Source organism: Scatophagus argus, chromosome 6 (assembly GCF_020382885.2).
Source record: "Scatophagus argus isolate fScaArg1 chromosome 6, fScaArg1.pri, whole genome shotgun sequence".
Classification (NCBI taxonomy): domain Eukaryota; kingdom Metazoa; phylum Chordata; class Actinopteri; family Scatophagidae; genus Scatophagus; species Scatophagus argus.
In genome coordinates, this window is record NC_058498.1 from 17,074,213 (window position 1) to 17,092,368 (window position 18,156).

At 40.9% G+C, this 18,156-nt stretch overlaps 1 protein-coding gene across 2 annotated transcripts in view; it reads left to right on the top strand.

The window, feature by feature from the left end:
• Positions 1 to 18,156, top strand: part of polrmt (polymerase (RNA) mitochondrial (DNA directed)) — a 46,855-nt gene that overhangs the window by 17,843 nt on the left and 10,856 nt on the right. For both annotated transcript variants that reach the window (XM_046391554.1, XM_046391555.1), the window contains 7 exons: positions 484 to 1,269; positions 1,714 to 1,836; positions 3,577 to 3,699; positions 5,179 to 5,358; positions 6,461 to 6,547; positions 8,583 to 8,696; positions 16,948 to 17,000. In XM_046391554.1, the coding sequence (XP_046247510.1) occupies positions 484 to 1,269; positions 1,714 to 1,836; positions 3,577 to 3,699; positions 5,179 to 5,358; positions 6,461 to 6,547; positions 8,583 to 8,696; positions 16,948 to 17,000 (1,466 nt within the window). The remainder of the gene's footprint in view (positions 1 to 483; positions 1,270 to 1,713; positions 1,837 to 3,576; positions 3,700 to 5,178; positions 5,359 to 6,460; positions 6,548 to 8,582; positions 8,697 to 16,947; positions 17,001 to 18,156) is intronic.

Sequence of the window (18,156 nt, forward strand, 5' to 3'; positions counted from 1 at the left end):
GTTACTTTTACTCCTGACCAGAGTTTTACATGATTAAATAAAGAAATGTTGTACCAGATCATCTGCGATGTGGAAGCTCTGGTAATGTGAACTACATGTCAGTGATTACTTTCAATAAAATGAAAATGGGACAAGCTTGTTGAGTTAGCTCTCTAGCGTTTTGTGGATGTCAGTGATCTGATATTTACAGCAGACCAGTTCTGTGAACAGAGGACTAATATCAGTGGAAACTTGTGTGTGGTCTGGTCATTTGGGTTTGTACTCAGTGCAGATACTGTTTATTATTCTTCTTGTCAGCTATGATCTAAACTGCTATGGAAGCAGAAGTTCTGTTTTTAAAATAAGCCAAGCCAGCATCTTTCATTTCAGCATTACTGAAATATTTCTCACTCTCTCTTCTCTGTTCTTAAGAGTAACATTTTCTTCTCCACTCTTTCAAGATTTGTGCTCAAATTGGATTTTCTTTGATGTTTCACCCTCCAGATTGGCTTCATCAAGCCCCACCCGATACTGGCTCAGATTCTGCAGGAGGCCATGGAGACCACATTGACCTTTGACTCCTACGTAATACCAATGCTGTGCCCTCCTTTGCCCTGGACATCTGCCAAGTTTGGAGCCTACCTGCTGACACCCAGCAAGCTGATGCGCACAGTCAGCGGGGCCACACAACATGAGGAGTTGTTGGAAAGGTGCCAGAACCTTCATCCAGTCCTGGACTCTCTCAACTACCTCGGGAGCTGTGCCTGGAAGATCAACAAACCCTTGTTGGATATTATTATCTCTATCTTCAATGATCGGGGTAATGATAAGTTAGACATCCCTCCTCCTCTGTCAGAGGCCCCCAAAGTACCCCATTTCAACCCCCAAGATTCCTCTTATTCTGCCTCTGAGAAAGCCCACATGAAGAAGGAGGTGGTTAACGCCAAAAAGAAATATAGTGAGATGCACAGTCTGCGAATGGATGCTCTTTATAAACTCTCTATTGCCAACTACATGCGGGATGAAATCTTTTGGTTCCCTCACAACATGGACTTCCGGGGACGTACATACCCCTGTCCTCCGTACTTCAATCACCTAGGAAGTGATGTCACAAGGGCTCTCCTGTTGTTTGCAGAGGGAAAACCCCTCGGTCCAAAGGGCCTAGACTGGCTTAAGATCCACTTAGTCAATCTTACAGGATTGAAGAAGCGAAGCTCGTTACAGGGACGACTTGAGTACGCCAACACTATCTTGGAGGACATACTGGACTCTGCTGACAACCCTCTCAACGTCTGTTTGTCTTTTTTCTTTTGTCTATTTCCTGTTCATAGATAGCTTATCCAACCATACATCCATACATATTGAATTATAACATAACCCCTGTCAGTGGCCATTTTAAGCGGTGATAAAATCCAAAGGAGCCATGAATATCTATCAAAAAGTGAAAATGCTTTTGGGGCAGTGTTTATGTATGCAGAATAGCATCTCGTGCAGTGTTAACTTCACTGACGAGTAATTTTTGAAATTCAACTTGGATTTCGTCTCTAGGAATCATTTTCATCTTGTTTTTATTTGTTGACGAAAATGTCAATAGATTTCGTCATAGTTTTTGTCCTCGTGCATTCGTTTGCATTTAGTTATCGTCTCATTTACATCTGAATAAAAGGCCATTGACGAAAACTATGACAAAAATTATCGAAATTTACACCGTGTGCTTTTGTTTGTCTTTCTCAGGGTAAGAAGTGGTGGATGAATGCAGATGAGCCTTGGCAGGCTCTGGGCTGCTGCATGGAGTTGTCCAATGCTTTGAGATCTCCTGATCCAACGCAGTTCATCTCACATTTTCCTGTTCACCAGGTACCGTAGAACACAGTGTAGTATACAGTGTTGCATTGCATTCTGAGTGTCACGATAGACTGCAAACCTAAAAATTAGGTAAATTCGTTATTCATCATTCAGGAAAGCTAGAGGCAAAACATATGGATGATTAGAGCAGATTATCCTTTGGTGTTTAAATGTGACAACATCTTAGGATAGTCACAGTTTCAGTGTATAGAAAAAAGTAACAAAAGAAGGGTGAGCCATTCAGTCATGTTTTATAATACTGTTTTAGAGGACACATTAAAGTTAACAAGGCAGGACCTTCCCAGTCATCTGGGGCCATTTTATGTCATCTACCACAAACCTGCAGCCCTAATCTTACCAACCAGACCACAACTTCAGCTTTCCTATACACCAAACAAATCCTCTAAAAATAGCGTCCACATCACTATTTAGCCCACTAAAGAGGGTGTGAATTACTTTTCAGTAAAGCAGCAATGTCTGCTCCTCGGGCCCTTGTTAATGGCCTTTTTATAATGGGTTTTTTTGGCACTTGAGAAAATGTCTCACTTATGTTATGCTTAAGAATACACATTTTATATAATAGCTTTGAATTACTAATGTTAATGACACTAAATAAAATATTGAAAATTGTCATTCCATTAAAGTTCACTTATAAAAACGCTAGTAAAACACATGGTAGTAATTTTCCTGGCCCTTGGCTTTGAGCACATTCAAAAGAATAAGTTTGAAAAAATGCAGTGTAATCAGTATGGTTAGACATATTTAGCAATTCCCCACAGCTGTTTTGAAAGGACAGTAGCTGCAAGGTTTTCACTGAGTGCAGCTTTGAACTTCAACCTGCTCAAAGTTTGCAGATAAAAATTGGCCTTCTGGCTAAATCTGTCACATTTAGATCAAACTGATGTTAATTAATATGCACTACTCTAATTAAATAAATAAAGAAAAAATCTAAATAGCCAAAAGGAGTCCAAGAGACTTTACTGCAGTTCCACAGCTTCAGAAGAACACCGAAGTCCTGCTGCTTCTCTGCACAGCACAGATGCAACAGCTATGGCCTACACATGCAGGTCACTGGGCACAATAGAGAGACAGACCCATTCTGCAGTTAGTGAGGATGTTGCCAGCTTCACTGCAATATTTATATTAAGCTTCCCATTTACCTTGTGAGCAGTGGGAATGTTGATTGTAACCAGATGCAGCTATTCTCATTTAAACTGAACAGTGTGATGGACACCTTAAGGCGTTTTATTTTTTACTGGAGCAATGTTAAACCCCCAACAAAAATTTGATATTAGCCAGTCACTTTTGATTTAGTGAGAATGGCAAAATTATTTATCATCTGTTGTATTTCGTTCCCCCCCGACTGACAATGAATCCAATCCAGATGCTGTTTGAATAACGCACTAAATTCAAGATGCTCATAGATGATTTGATAGTCCAGCATCAAGTGCAAAATTCACTTTGTAGCCCCAGGCTGTGGAACATGGCAGTCTGTTGTTGTGAACTAATAGCCTCAACCAAATCTCTTTTCTCATCTACTGAGCTCATGTGTTTCATATCACCCGTCCCCCCTTGTTTCTGTTTTCTTTTTCTTCTTTTCAGTTTCTTTGCTTCATTTCCACATTGTTTAAATCATCTGTTCTTTTGTCTTGTTCACCCTTGGCCTTTCTTCCTATCCTGTGCCGATCTCTGTTCTGTCCTCCAAATCACTGCTTTAATCTTTTCTCTCTTTCTCTCCATCTCTTCCTCCAGGACGGCTCCTGTAATGGTCTCCAGCATTACGCTGCTCTAGGCAGAGATGTTATTGGTGCCACATCAGTCAACCTCATGCCCTGTGAGGTGCCCCAGGATGTGTACAGCGGAGTAGCACAGCAGGTCAGCACCAGAGGGCTGTTTTTGGTTTGCATTGTTCTGTTCTCTTTTAACTACACAGACTTGGAGTTAGAGAATTGTGGTTGATTTGAGTTGCAAGACACATTGTAGTCGCTCAGCTGTTAATATTCAGATGACTCACTACATCCCACAGTGAGTGACAGACGAGGCATGGAGAATATATTTCAAGTTTCTCACTCAGGGTCTTGCATTTAAAAGTGCTTAGTTTCTCATGCCTTGCATCAAAGTGTGGTGAGAGGAAACTGCCTCTTATATCCAAACACTCAAAAAGACAAATGGACATACAGTGCTATCAAAGGATCCACCTTTCTTTCTTGTTTGGTTGAACCTGCGCATTTTTAACTAGAAACGATTTGAAGCTAATTGTGGTGTACTCACATTTCAGTACAGGAGGAATCGGAGTGTGCTGTGGAAACAAAGTGTGTCGTAGGACGAATCCTCCCAAGGACACTGCACATCATAGTGTGGTTTGTTAGAGAGCTGGGGTTGCGGTGGGTGGGATGTAGGAATCTGTCTCAGTGTTGTATTTTTACCTCTGAGCACTGCAGTTATGGATGATTGTGTAGATTGTATACTTGTGAACTACCTGGATAAACAAATAGTCCAAGTTTACTCCACTGCTGCGCAATAAGTAACAGTGACAACAGTTATTATTGTTGTTATTACAGTTGTTATTGGAGACCAATACTAGCAAAGCTGAAATGATGAGTTGAGGAGTTAGGGGGTTGGAGCTATGAATTTTGGTAATCAAGTATTAAACAGATTATTCACTAAATATACAAAAGAGAAAATAAGACAGGTCTCTCCTAACTAGCCATTACATGTAGCCATAATTATTGCCTTACCCTTCATCTCAACTGACAAGAACAATGAATTCCTGATATGTTAAATGTTAACGTTACCTTTGGGTCCATATGGAATGGATGCTTTCTGTTGACATGCCATGACATGAGGTTGTGCTATGGTGGTAAGCTAATTCGTTTTTGTAACAGATCCGCTGTATAGAGAGTAATTTTGTTGTTTCAGTTTGAAATGATTCCATACTTCCTGTAGTCTTCTCCGGTCAGTCTGTCTCCTTTTGCAGTCCACACAGAGTTGTGCAGCAGTAATATGCATCTGTGTGAAACACAGTGCTCTTTATACAGTACACTTGTATAGATTAAAAAAGCTTTGCATAGATGATTTTTTTTTAATGTTGTAAGTGAGTTTTTAAACGAATCGTTTCAGCCCAACAATAGCTAATAGGAATTTTACTGACAACTTTATGCAAAAATTCCTCATTTTCTGTTTCAAGTTTCTCAATGGTAAGAATTTTCTGCTTTTCATTGGAAATGTGACAGGTATTTTTCAACACTTCTGTCACAAGTGGATTTGTGGACAACCATTAGAATTTCCCTCAAAAGACAGTTGCTTATGTGTTACGTAACTCACAGTTTTTCCCTGTGTCGTCACATGTTTCAGGTGGAGGATTTCCGGGCGCGGGATGCAAAGAACGGTTTGAAGATTGCCCAGGCCCTAGAGGGCTTCATCAGCAGGAAGGTGGTGAAACAGACCGTGATGACTGTGGTGTACGGGGTCACACGCTACGGAGGACGCCTTCAGATAGAGAAAAGACTGAAGGAGATTGATGAGTTCCCCAAGGTACAGTAGTGGTGGAGCGTGGTAGTTTGGATGGGCCCTGCGTACTGTTTTATTTTTAGTGTTGTATGAGCGCGGTATGACAGAGTGGCCTGTTAGCACAGGATTTCCTTTGTATGGGACTCCCTTTACATCTAAGACTGTACCTTCTTGCAAACACATTGTGTGCAGGCAGATTCATAATGAAGTACAAGGTCTTCTCTACTGAGGTCTGTCCTCCTTGCATATCATTGCTCCATGGTCTTCTAACACAGAGCTAACAGTGGCGGCATACAATTTCAGCACATTTGCTCGTACACCCAGAAGGATTTCGGTAACTCTGACCTTGACGTTAGGAGTGCTGTCACTTTACGTGAGCTGCACAGAGCAAGAACAGATGCTTTTAGTGTTTATTTTGGACTATTTCATTTATGTATTATCTTATTACAGTGATATAAGATATTGCGTGGTTGTATCAGAGAGGCCAGGAGTGTAACACAACAGTAGATTTATTTGATATCCTGTGCACAGTCTTTATGAATCTATTTTTAGTTCAAAACCACTGCACTCTGTCTTGGTTGGACAGAAATTGTTCTCTGATGGGCACACCCGTTCTGTCAAATGAGACCATGGCAGGAGAATGGAAGCGTTTAATCTTCTGATAGCTCTGTAGTGTTTGTTATCTGTCAAATGGCTATATAGTTTCTTACAATTGTTGGAGTTAATCTCATTGTCTGTATAGACAGGATCGTCATGGTCCTTCCGGCGGTGTAGCTGCCATCTCACGGCCAGATGATTGTGCTAAATGACTTCTGCATAATGTCCCTAATTGTTTAAACAGGGAATTGGGGGGAACAGTAATTGTGAGTGATTACAGGGGGATGGATGGAGGCTGAGGCAGCTCCTACCAAAGAGGAGATCATATCGCCATAATGATATGAGATATGCCAGTCTCATTCTCGCTGGAGCTTTTATCACTGATTTTTGCACTAAAAGTTTAATTCCTAATGATAAGGATGTGAAAAAAAATCTATAGGCTGTTTTATTTCAGCGATACAATGGAGCAAAAGAAAGTAATGAGTGTAACTTCAGCATCATCAAGCATCATCATGTGTTGTATTTTCAGGAAAACGTATGGGAAGCATCTCATTACCTGGTGCAACTGGTCTTCAGTAGCTTAAAAGAGATGTTTACAGGAACCAGAGAGATCCAGGTGGGTTCAGTACACATCCATTAAGTTAATATATTTTACAGTTTTAGGTTTTATATACAGTTTTTCCACCAAATTACCACCAATATACCACTTTCATGTTACTAATTGCGTAATAGGGTGGACATTCAGTAAATATCTAACTGTAAAGCAAGAAATCTCTTTTTGTCCGCCCGCCTGCCTGCCTGCCTGTCTTTCTTTCTTTCTGTCTGTCTTCCTCTGTGCCTTCATAATCTTGTAACAACTGTTTGTTTGTTTGCGACCAGCAATGTGGTTTGTAAGTTCTGCAAATTGTAAAAATTGCTTATCACAGCAGTATAACTACTATGTGCGAGCAAGTGACTAGTATGTGTATATTATGCTATACTATATTACTTCAGTGATTGAACAAATCCATCTCATAACCAAGTAATAATTGAAAATATTGATTCTACAGTTCAGTGAAAGTGTTGCTTTGACATACATTGATTGAATAAATCTATGTGTCTCAGCAATCCCTTTTTAATGTCCTAGTATGTTAGATTATGATGATTCAACAAATTCTCAATCACCATAATTAGATAATGATGACTGAATAAAATGTTGAAATATTAATGATCCTTTTTTATATATTTTGGGGAGTGCAGTGCCAGACCCTGACAACCAGAGTCACACCCATTTTGGTAACTTTTAGGGGTCGATCATATTCTTGTCATTTTGTATTAATTTCTTAGAAAAACCCAATTGAAAATATATGAAGAATAAATTTCAAATAAGTGAGTATTGAGTTGGGTTTACAGGTATATATCAGGGGGGACACAGTTATATAACTTTTATTTTTCCCATAATTAACCCCAAATTAAATTGATACTCTCTAGGAACGACCTGTAAAATAAAACCTTACTCCAATTTTACTAACTTTTGACCTACTACAGCATGTAGGATGTTATTTTTATTAATGGACAGTTTACCCTGGCAATGGCACCCATTCATCACTTAGACTCCATTTCTAGATTTAGGCCGTGCACCTGGTAGGGGATTGTACATTATCTCCACAGGCGGAGTGGAGTCTGGTGAGCAAATAGAAACCCCACCTACTCATGCTCTGTGTGTCCTTTGAGAAATGTGTGGGGACAGCCCAGTTTGAGATGAAAAATTCCCTTCCCGTCATGCTTTGGTGCCGGCCTAATGCTCTTGTGTGTGTGTTTGTGTGTTAACTTTTACTGCTATGAAATAGGTCACATTTAGCAGCGGTGCGTTGACGTATGAGTGAGAGAGAGTTAGATGATCAATCCCGATGCTGTCATCCCTGACCTCTTCTGCTTTCTCTGTACATTTCCCATTTATTCTGTCAACACCTGCCTAATCTCCTCAAACTGTGCTCCCACTGTCTGTCCACACTTCACTGTCTCTCTCTCTCTCTCTCTGGCTTATCAATCTGTTGATCGATCATGCAATCTCTACAACTATCTTGCTAGTGTATCTCTCACTCCAGTTTATTTGCTTTCATGCTACCTTCATTTCATTGTACCTGGGAATATAAGGAGGGAGGTGATGATGAATGGAGCAGCTTTGGGCCAGACTGCTAACTCAAGTTGCTAGGACATATTTATCATTCCTATAGGTCTCTGTGTGCATGCGTGTGTGAGGAGGCACTTGAGCAACATTAGCAAGACATCTATTCTTATAAACTGTGCCAGACGCTTATGCAAACATCACTGTTGCACTGTTGAAATTTTTAGAGTAAGCAACAACTCCCCACCTGTTCCTCAGCAAGTCTGAAACTATTGTTTGCCGCTCCAGGAAGTAGAACAGTGGATTTATACATACATCATCTGTTGATGCTGTGGAGAGAAAGTTCTTATTTTATCTTTGTTATTCCAAATGTACTGATTTTATTAAATCCTCCACCCCACAGAGTACAAAACGTTGACCTGTCCAGACTTACTGATATGAACTTGAATGCTCCTTTGCCCTCATGCACAAATTCAAAAGTGAAAGGCTCTTAATATTTTCTGGGTGTTCTCATTTTATCTCTACTGGCATCCATGTGTTGCAGGATTGGCTGACAGAGAGCGCCAGGCTCATCTCCAAGTCTGGCCACACTGTGGAGTGGGTGACACCTCTGGGTTTACCCGTCATTCAACCATACCACCGATCACGCAGCCAAGTGGTAAGTCATATCGTAAGGCATGGGTGGGGCTACTAGCTTTACTAGTCTCTGGGATACTTAGGGATACTTATTTTTATTTATTTCTGTGTAGGATGAATTGTTTGGATATACTCCACTTCCCATCATGCATTACACTGCAAAAAATTTGTATGATTTCATACATAATTTCACATGCATTTTTAAGGAGAAATTTATGAATTTGTGTTATTTCTGTAGCTGCTTTTGTAAATTTGCCAGCAGAATCAATGTCAGTTGTTGCAGGTTTTACCTGTTACTTTGATGCAAGTCACCACGGCCACTCTTGCCAGATGTCTAATGATAAACAGCTTAGCTGACCACAGCCCTGTCTTCACTCTCTGTGTCTTCAGAAAATCACTTGCTGACCTTTTGAAAGTTCTTCTTTTGTTTCTTCACTTGTTTGTCTCATCTCGGCTCCTCTTTGCTCTTGCTCTCACCTTTCACAACATTCTCCATACTCCCACTACTGACCTTTTCATATCGCACATGTACAGTTTTTAACTCACATAATTGCAAGTATATACAGTAGTCATTAATCTCTCTCTTTGCATACCGAGCCATAATAGAAAGTCCTGTGTGTACCAGCTTAGTGCTGTGCGTTTGGACCCGTCTTTGTCTTTTTGTTCCAATATTTCCATGAGGTGGTAAGCTGCTTTGAGTCATTACTTTCACTATCCTTCTAATTTTGCAGTATAATTTCGACTCATTTTATTTCATTGGACTTTGATGGAAATTCTGATGAAGCTGATAATAAATGAGGGTGGCCAGTTAGCTGTGAGTCGGTTGGCTGGTTTTTAAGTACAAAGTACGGAATCAAATAAGTATTTACACACAAATGTGAGAAAACTGAGCAGAACTGAACAGCAACTCTCCTAAATGCCACCAGCATATAAGAAGTAATAAATCTTTCCTAAAATAAATAAATAAATAAATCTTAAAATTCACTGTTTCTCTGAGAACAAGCTGTGATATCCCACACAGTCAGCTCAAAGATTTAGCTTCACTCATTATGGTCTGGCAAGGCTCAATAAGCTCTGTATGAATTAGGGGAACTGCCATTGTGCGTAGACCAAAACTACTTTGCATGCAGTTTGATCAGCCATTTTTCGAACTCACAGATTATTGATAAGTGCTTCTTGGCTCAGATATGAGCAAGGTGGGACGCACCTGCCTTTCACTGGGCCGCAAAAGTGAGCTTGTGAGATATACTGTAGTCGGTCTTTGGATGTAGAGTATAAACAACCCGTCCCTTTGTTTTGGTCACAAACTAATTTAGGTAAAATCCAAATTATGCAGTTCTTATGTTTGTGTTTGCTCTTTTAATTTACTGTCCCCTCTTTTGTCTTTCCCTCAAAGCTATCCTTCTTTTTCTTCTGCTCCATAAGAAATCCAGCATCCTAAAATAATTATTATATCAGTCTTCCTATATGCAGGACAGCAAACCTATCAGGAAGCTTTAAGTACCTGATGTTTTGCGAGTGGAATGTCCCAGCTGGGCTTTCCAAGTCTCGATAACTTTGGTGCACGAGTGCTCCACTGATGGTGTACTGTGATTGCTATGAGTGGTCCTGTTTTAATGGAGCTCAACAGCATCACTAGAGTTGTCCGTCACTATGGAGATGCTGACGGTAGCACATCTTAGAGATAACATGTCTGTGTGCCAGCACATTTGCAGATAAAATGCTTATGTGTATGTTTGTGTCTGTACAAGGAAAAGAAAAAGACTGCGTATGTCTACATGTGTGTGTGATTACATAAAATCTCTTATAACCTTAAGCTCATTAACTAAGTGAAAGGGAAAGACAGACATGTAGCATATGCCAAGCACAGGCCAACAGCTAGCTCACAGGTTGGAGCAGCATGATGTCTGCTCTTTTAGTATGACAGTAAGCACAAGGTTGGCCTAGAGGAGCAGTGACTCCTCACAAGCAGGTGCAAGAGAGTAAAGTGACAGATGGTGGGTCCCCTGAGGGTGCATCTCTCCCTGTTGGTGTAGTAGGGCGCCTTCTCTGGATTTGATCTGCTTCTTTTATGGTCCAGTGGGGACCATGAAGCCTGTGATTTTTTTTTTCAAGGCCTAAAGATGAATAAATGAGTGAATGAATGAAGTGATGGCTTCATGGATGAATAAGGTTTTAGCTTACATTTCACAGATAACTTTCTTCATCCTCTGCAATAATTCTATAATCCAGTTGCATCACTGGCCAACAGAAATTAAACTAACTTGCAGAAAGGTCACCTTTTCCCTGCATAGCTGGATTAAATTCAATCTCCTGGTCCCCTCTTAAATCCAAGGCCACAGTACTTCTGGAGGTCATTAGTAATTAGACTTTAGATAGAAAGGGAAGATGCAGTGTGAGGCTCAGTAAGAAAACCAATAAGTTCAGAGAAAGTAGCTACAATTGCATCACACAATCAGACCGGAGTGTGTGTGCATCTTTGCGTTTTTATTTGTTGCTTTGCTGTAGTGTAATCAAGTATTTTTCAGGCCTGATAGGAGGTGAGGAAATTAGAATAGGATGGAGTAGCTGAATGGAGCATGAACATACATCAGGGAGGCTGCTTAACAGGATTGGGAGATACTAATCGGATCAGAGGTCACTCTGGCTCAGATTCCTTGTTTATTTTTCATTCCCCCACCCAATCAAGGTTACAGTGAAATCTCACTCTCGGGGATGGTGACACAAAGAAGTCATCAGCTGGATTGGCTGGATTTGACTGGATTTGTGAGTTTATTGTGTGAATAAAAACTTGAGATTTAGTGTCCTCCATGCTTGTGGTAAGAATCAGTTTGGTTCAGGTTTTAAGTGGCAGTCAGCGATTTCCCTGGACAGTCGACCATTGTGAATAATTAATTTTATAGTACATTACAATACATACAATTAATTTTCTATACCTCCTACCCATCAGGGTCGCTGGGGCCTATCCTGGCAGACTACGGGCTAGAGGCAGGGTACATCCTGAACTGGTCACCGGTCATTCACAGGGCTGACACGCAAAGACAGACAACCACACACACACACACACACACACACACACCTAGGGGCAATGCAGACGAGCCAGTTAACCTAATGTGCATGTTTTTGGGATTGTGGGAAAAAAGCCGGAATACCCACAGAAAACCCATGCAGGCACAGGGAGAACATGCAAACTCCGCACAGAAGCGCCCAGACCAGAATTCAAGCCAGCAGAGGATCCAAACCTTGGATCCTGCCCTTCATTTGGATGTTACTTTGACACATACCACTTAGCTAAATGTTGTTGCTGACCAAGTACACCTCTTCATGGAAACTGTTTTTCCTGATGATAGTGGCCTCTTTCAGCAAGATAATGCACCCTGTCACACTGCAAAAACGGTTTGAGCAACACAACGTTTAGTTCAAGGTGTTGACTTGGCCTCCAAATTCTCCAGATCTCAGTCCAATCGAACATCTGTGGCATGTGCTGGAAAAGCAAGTCAGATCCATGGAGGCCCCACCTCGCAATTTACAGGACTGCTGAAAGGATCTGCTGCTGACAGCTTGGCGCCATATACCACAACATACCTTAAGAGGTCTAGTGGCGTCCATGCATTGATGGATCAGAGCAAAAGGGGGATCTATTCAATGATAGGCTGGTGTAATAATGTTATGGCTGTTCAGTGTATGGTCTCCCACCCTTTCTACACAGGAGCAGGACACTCAGACTGACAGATTGTAATAGTCATTGCAGTCTTTTTGTGGCCTCTTGATGTCTGTGTGATCGGTTTGCATTTCTTTCTGGCTGTTTTGCATCTACTCCTGGCTGCATTGTCTTCTGTGTCCAGTGACAGATTAGGACACATGCTGCAGGGCGTGGAATCAGAATGAGTTGGCTATTTCTTGGCAGCTACGTATCTCTGAATGCCGACATGATGCCATCCGTGCCTCCCTTTTGTCTGGGAACAGAAGTGAGCTGTTCCCAGGGGGAGCATGGTGTTTCGTTGATCTTGCAGTATCTTGTGGCATTTTGGGGTGAATAATAAATGCAGTTTGAGTTTCAAGGACACCCTCGAGTGGTAGAAAAAGAGAGTTTGGTAGAATCAAGCTGGAAAAGGTCAGTGGAAGTGTGGTGAGACAAGGCTGTGTGAATATGAGTCTGCAGCTGTCCTCATCTGTCTTCAGGGCAAGAAGAAGAAGAAGAATCGGCTTTATTGGCAGTATATATATTTTTACATACACACATTGAATTTATCTTCTGCATTTAACCCATCTTTAATTGAACACACATGCAACACCCGGCAAATTACATGCAGTGAAACACACACAGGAGCAGTGGGCAGCATCAAGCGCCCGAGGAGAAAATTGGGGGTGAAGGGCACATCAGCCGGCTAATGGAGGGGGAGCAGCGTTTGTCGCATTAATCACTCCACCACACCCAAATTTTTCCTGCCCGTCCAGTGGGGGAATCGATCCGGTGACCCTCCGATCCAGCCTCTAGGCCACAGCTCCCCCAAGGCCTGGGTGGAGGACCATGTGACAGTAACAGTAACAGTTTTCACTTAAACAGATGAGATGTGTGGTATTAACTGCTTTGTGATGAATGAGGATTCCCCTCTTGCCAACATGGCTTATATACAGTTACTGATGCCTGGACCTCTCAGGTGATTTAGAGTACAGAGCTTATTCTCCACAGACACAGAGCAGGCTTAGGCCAAGGTCTCGTTCATCACAGCCTCAGGTTTCGAGTCAGCTCTTGTACACAAATCATGCACATATGCATTATAATGAACAGAAGCACAGTGAATGGTAGTGACCTCATTTACAGCATGGCAGTCCATTACTCAGTCCAAAGGTGTCCTCCGTTTCTTTCACCCTCACACCTTTTTATTTCCCAGCTTGTCCTCTCCCTCCATCCGTTAGGACACACTGAGAGAGGGTAAAGAGGGGAATGATGGACAGATTCCGCTTACAAGTCCTCCTAGAGCAATGATGGATGAGATAGCAGCCATGGCCCAAACTAATGGGGTTTTACCACAGTACGCTTCTATTTTTAAAACCATTTCTTGATCACTGTGTGATTCTGTCATTCATCACAGAGCGACCTTCAAGCATTAGACTGGAGTTGCCAAACTGAGGTGCATGCATTTGAGTTTTACAACAGGGTTGCCATGTAGAAATAATAATGACAGTTAACTACACATTTCATTCAGTTCAGTTTTTATCTATGCTTGCTGCATGGATCGAGGGATGATATGTCGTTGGTTGGTAGTCCTCCCCTTTGATTCAGACTGAAATATCTCAACAGCTGTGATGTGATGTGTGATGTGAAAATTGCCATGATACTTTTCGTAGATGTTCATTATCCCCGGAAGATCAATTACTGATTTCAGATTTTTGCTCTGGTGCCATTGCACAGATATTCATTAGAGATGCAACAATCGACTGGCCAGAGCCTGGAATTGAATTGAGTTATTTTCAGGGTTCTCGGCCCGGACTGGCCGGTCAGTCTTGTGTGTCTCCGATTCCAAGTCAGTCCATTTTTTGCATGTGCTGCACATCGTGAGAACAGCGGTGCGGGCAATAACACAGTCACGGTCACAGTCGCATGCTAACATGTCTTTAGCGTGGATGTTAGATAGATAGATAAATTATAATAAGCTTGATTAACTGTCCATCTTATGTCATCATCAGGTCAATTTTTTCAGTGGTCTGACATTTTGAAACTGAACTTTTTGAAAAAAATTTCCTTGACAATAGCACAGAGACATAGTGAAATAGTTTTTTGTGCCCTAATTTCTAGCTCAGTATTTTTGTTGGTGCTAACTTAACAAGAATCAATTACCAGAATCATTAACGTAGCACAATGCAGTTCTGCTCTAGGATACGTTTTCCCTTTAAATGTGTGAAAACACCTCACCATCATGGCCTACACGATAGTGCACTTCTCCTAAGACCTGTACAGCACCCAAGAGAGCATCCCACATGACATGTCTTGTTTCCAACCTTCCAGCAGGTCATTATAGACTCAGAAAGAGCATGAGGCTGAATGGGGATAAGTTCGAAGAATGTGCACTTCAAAGGGCCGGTGTCCTTAGTGTTCATCCCACAGAGTAGCAAGCAAGATCAAATAAAAAAGCTGCACATTAGCACCAAACACATGGTTATTAAAGGGTGTCAGAATAGCAGCGGTCATGCAGTTTTCTCCTTCACTTCTGCTCGGACTAATTTAATAGACAATAAACGAGTTGAATTCAAAGACTGTATCCAGCAAAAAATGGGGAAAATTTGTCAGAGTTTACATTTAGTCAGTGGCAATTTAAAGCAAACCAAGAACTGATATGAGTTGAACCATTTATTTATCTTTCTGCCTACCCGACCCCACACAAACACAGGGCATGTAGACCCCCTACTGATTGCTGATGACGGTTCTTATCACTGAGCCACCATGCCGCCCGTATGAATTGAGCTGTTTTTTTTATTTTGCCTGTTTGTGACGCAAATCCATGTATTTGACCCAAAAACAGAGAGCTTGAATGCAAATTTGTCCTCCAATTAACAACTCCAAACAACCAAACGCAAACACATTGTATGTTCACTCATATTATTGGGAGTAAATCTTTCTCAACACTAATGACACTAACAAGAATGATGTCTAATGACTTTTTACATTAAAAGCCCTTTGATTTTTTTTTTTCCAGTACTGATAGATCTAAGTGTTTATAGGCCAGTGAATATAATTTAACAGAAACATTTCCATGTCAAAGCTACTTTCCATCAAGAAAATGTGTTCAGGAACAGCAGCAGAGATTCTCAGATACTGCAGTGTGGGCTGAATGCACAGTAAACAGACAAATGCAAAGTGCTGGCGTTGACGAGGAGTTGCCTGCCACTTGCCAGTCATATCTTTTTCCTGATAGTAGCCTGTCGTTCCAACCTCGGCATGTTTCCAAGGGTCAGGGAAAGACTGCCCTGCCACAGATGCCTTGGCACGGCCGACCAAATGGACCCTCAAGGCTCAAGAGATTAGAGTGCAAAGTCTTCCCTCTGCTAGGAACTAAAGACTTCAGTGCTGGTCTCAGAGAGTGTTTAGGATAAAAATGATGGAATGAAGAAAAGCAGAGATCAAAGGGAGGTATTGGCCTGATGCCCTCTCAGTGTGAATAGACTGGCAGTTAGCTTGCTGTGCTCTTCCACTGTTAAGTGGTTATTAGGGTTGTGATGATAATAGTCCTACAGTAGTTATTTTCTTAAGTTCTTGTTTAAAGAAAATAGTGGAGATTGTGATGAGGTAATGTATTGTGGTCAAAAGAGCTCTTTGCCACCTCCATCCTTTTGAGTTTTTTTGTTTTTCCTCATTTAATTAAAGCAATACTTTCAGTGAGAGTTAGTTGTTTTTAATGAGGGTACCCCTGCTTGGATCTTTCCTGTTCTTTACTTCACTTCTTTCTTTTTTTTTTTTCCTCTTTAAACTGACATCAGCTCCTGTCTGTCTGGGTGTAGGTGTATATGTGTGTATGTATTTGCATGTAGATGCTTATGCAGATGTGTCTGAGTGTGTGCATGTAAGGTAAGAATAGATGATATTCTAAATACCCTCTTCATCGCCCACTGAAATAGTATATTTGCTTTTTTAATTAATGTCATAACAACATGTTGGAGTGGGATATAACACTGAGCAAGTGGAGGTCACCATTAAAATTCACTGGTTTCATCACGAAAATGTACTTTTCCTGAAATGGTTTCAGGACATGAAATGCCCCATTAAAAACCCCATTTAAAAATATTAAATCTACGCTATGCTGGGTTTATTTCACCAATAAAGGCCAATACCTGCCATTACAAAGATAACCACAACAGCTGTTTTTAATCAGGAAAGCGGAGTTGAACGACAGTCACAACCTTTAATCGTAATCATTGACTTTCTGTGCTGTGTGGCTTTGTGTTGCCCCACCGTCCCGGACTTAGATAAGCTGCTGTATGATGGATACATGGATGGATGGAAGATTATAATTCTGCTTCTGTATGTGTTATCAAGCATGATTTTGATAGTAAATTATTGTATTTTCACCGTGGATTCTGGTCAGGTAGGTTGAGAACCAGCAATGACCAGTTATCAGTCATCCTGAAGCATGAAGTGAAAATGGATTTTTTGGTTTGACCACTTTTAGGAAATGTCCATTATATGAAGAGACTGACGTATCTAACATAGCTATGCCCTCGGTGTGTGCAATTTGTAACACTCTCAATTTGTTGTCTTTGTTTTGCTTCTCCAGCTGAAGGGTGCAATGCAAAATATCAACCTCAAGATCAACCATGACATCAAAAAGTAAGTTTTCCTCCACTCTCTCCACTGTGCAGCAGATATAATGTGACCACTTAATACTCTCGTGGCGTTCATTGACATTTTGTGCTGAAATGTCATATTAGCGACCTGGAACAAGGACAGAGAATAGCTAGTGAGATAAACCGTGTTTCCAGCAGGTCATTTTTGTCTTTAACTGTAGTGAGTTTGCTGTCTGAAGTTTTCAAAATTCAGCTTCAGACTTGACCACTTTCTTCTTAGCTTTTAGAGGTGGAGGCAGCTGAACTCTCTTGAGGCAATTAGCTTACATTTTAAAGACTTTCAGCTGCACAAAAGCACTATCTCCAGTGGATATTTTCACTAATTGCCTCCTCATACTTTGATGTAACTTTGGATTTGTTATAAAGCAGCAAATGCCATCAGAAGTGTTTTGGAACTACTCTGAAAGCAGTTTTATACTTACAGTTTGAGATGGAAGAAGTTCAACTGGGAGAAATTAGTTCAGGACAGTTGTTGACACTCCTTTGTCTGGAGGCTTTATTTACAGATGTAGAATGTAATATACTGCTAAATCATATTACTGATAAAATACACCCATTTGCAAGAAAGAAAAGTGGGATTATTCAAGAAAATGGGCTTGTAAGTGTCAAAAGATTTGTTACAGCAAAAGAAAAAGAATGGTCAGAAAAAGAATTTTTATAATGAGAAGTGTGCCATTATGTAACTATTATTATGTATTATTTAGAGTTACGTAGTGGTAGTTCAGCTAAATTGCGATTTACTGTATTTTGGTGTCAATGTGTACGTTATACTGTAGGATTTCAACCCACATGTGGCTCATAGAAGTAATATGTTTTACTCCAATGCTTGTTTTGCATAACAAATGACAGAAAACCCTTTAATGCCGGTAGGTTTATCAGAGGAGATTTAATGTATGAATACAGTTGTTTCACATTAAATTTATTATGTCTCCTTATGCTCAGAGATGTTTGACCTTTTGGTGTAAAGAAGACAGAATGATTTGTGGGCTTTTCTGAAGAAGTGCTAGTTTGGCATGTATGAATAACTGCCTGTTGGTGGGAAGCCATTAGAGAAACTGTGTAGATAGAGTTTTAAAAGAGTGAACAGAGGAAGGATGATAGAGGTGAGCACAGGACAAAAAAGAGACAGAATGACAGAC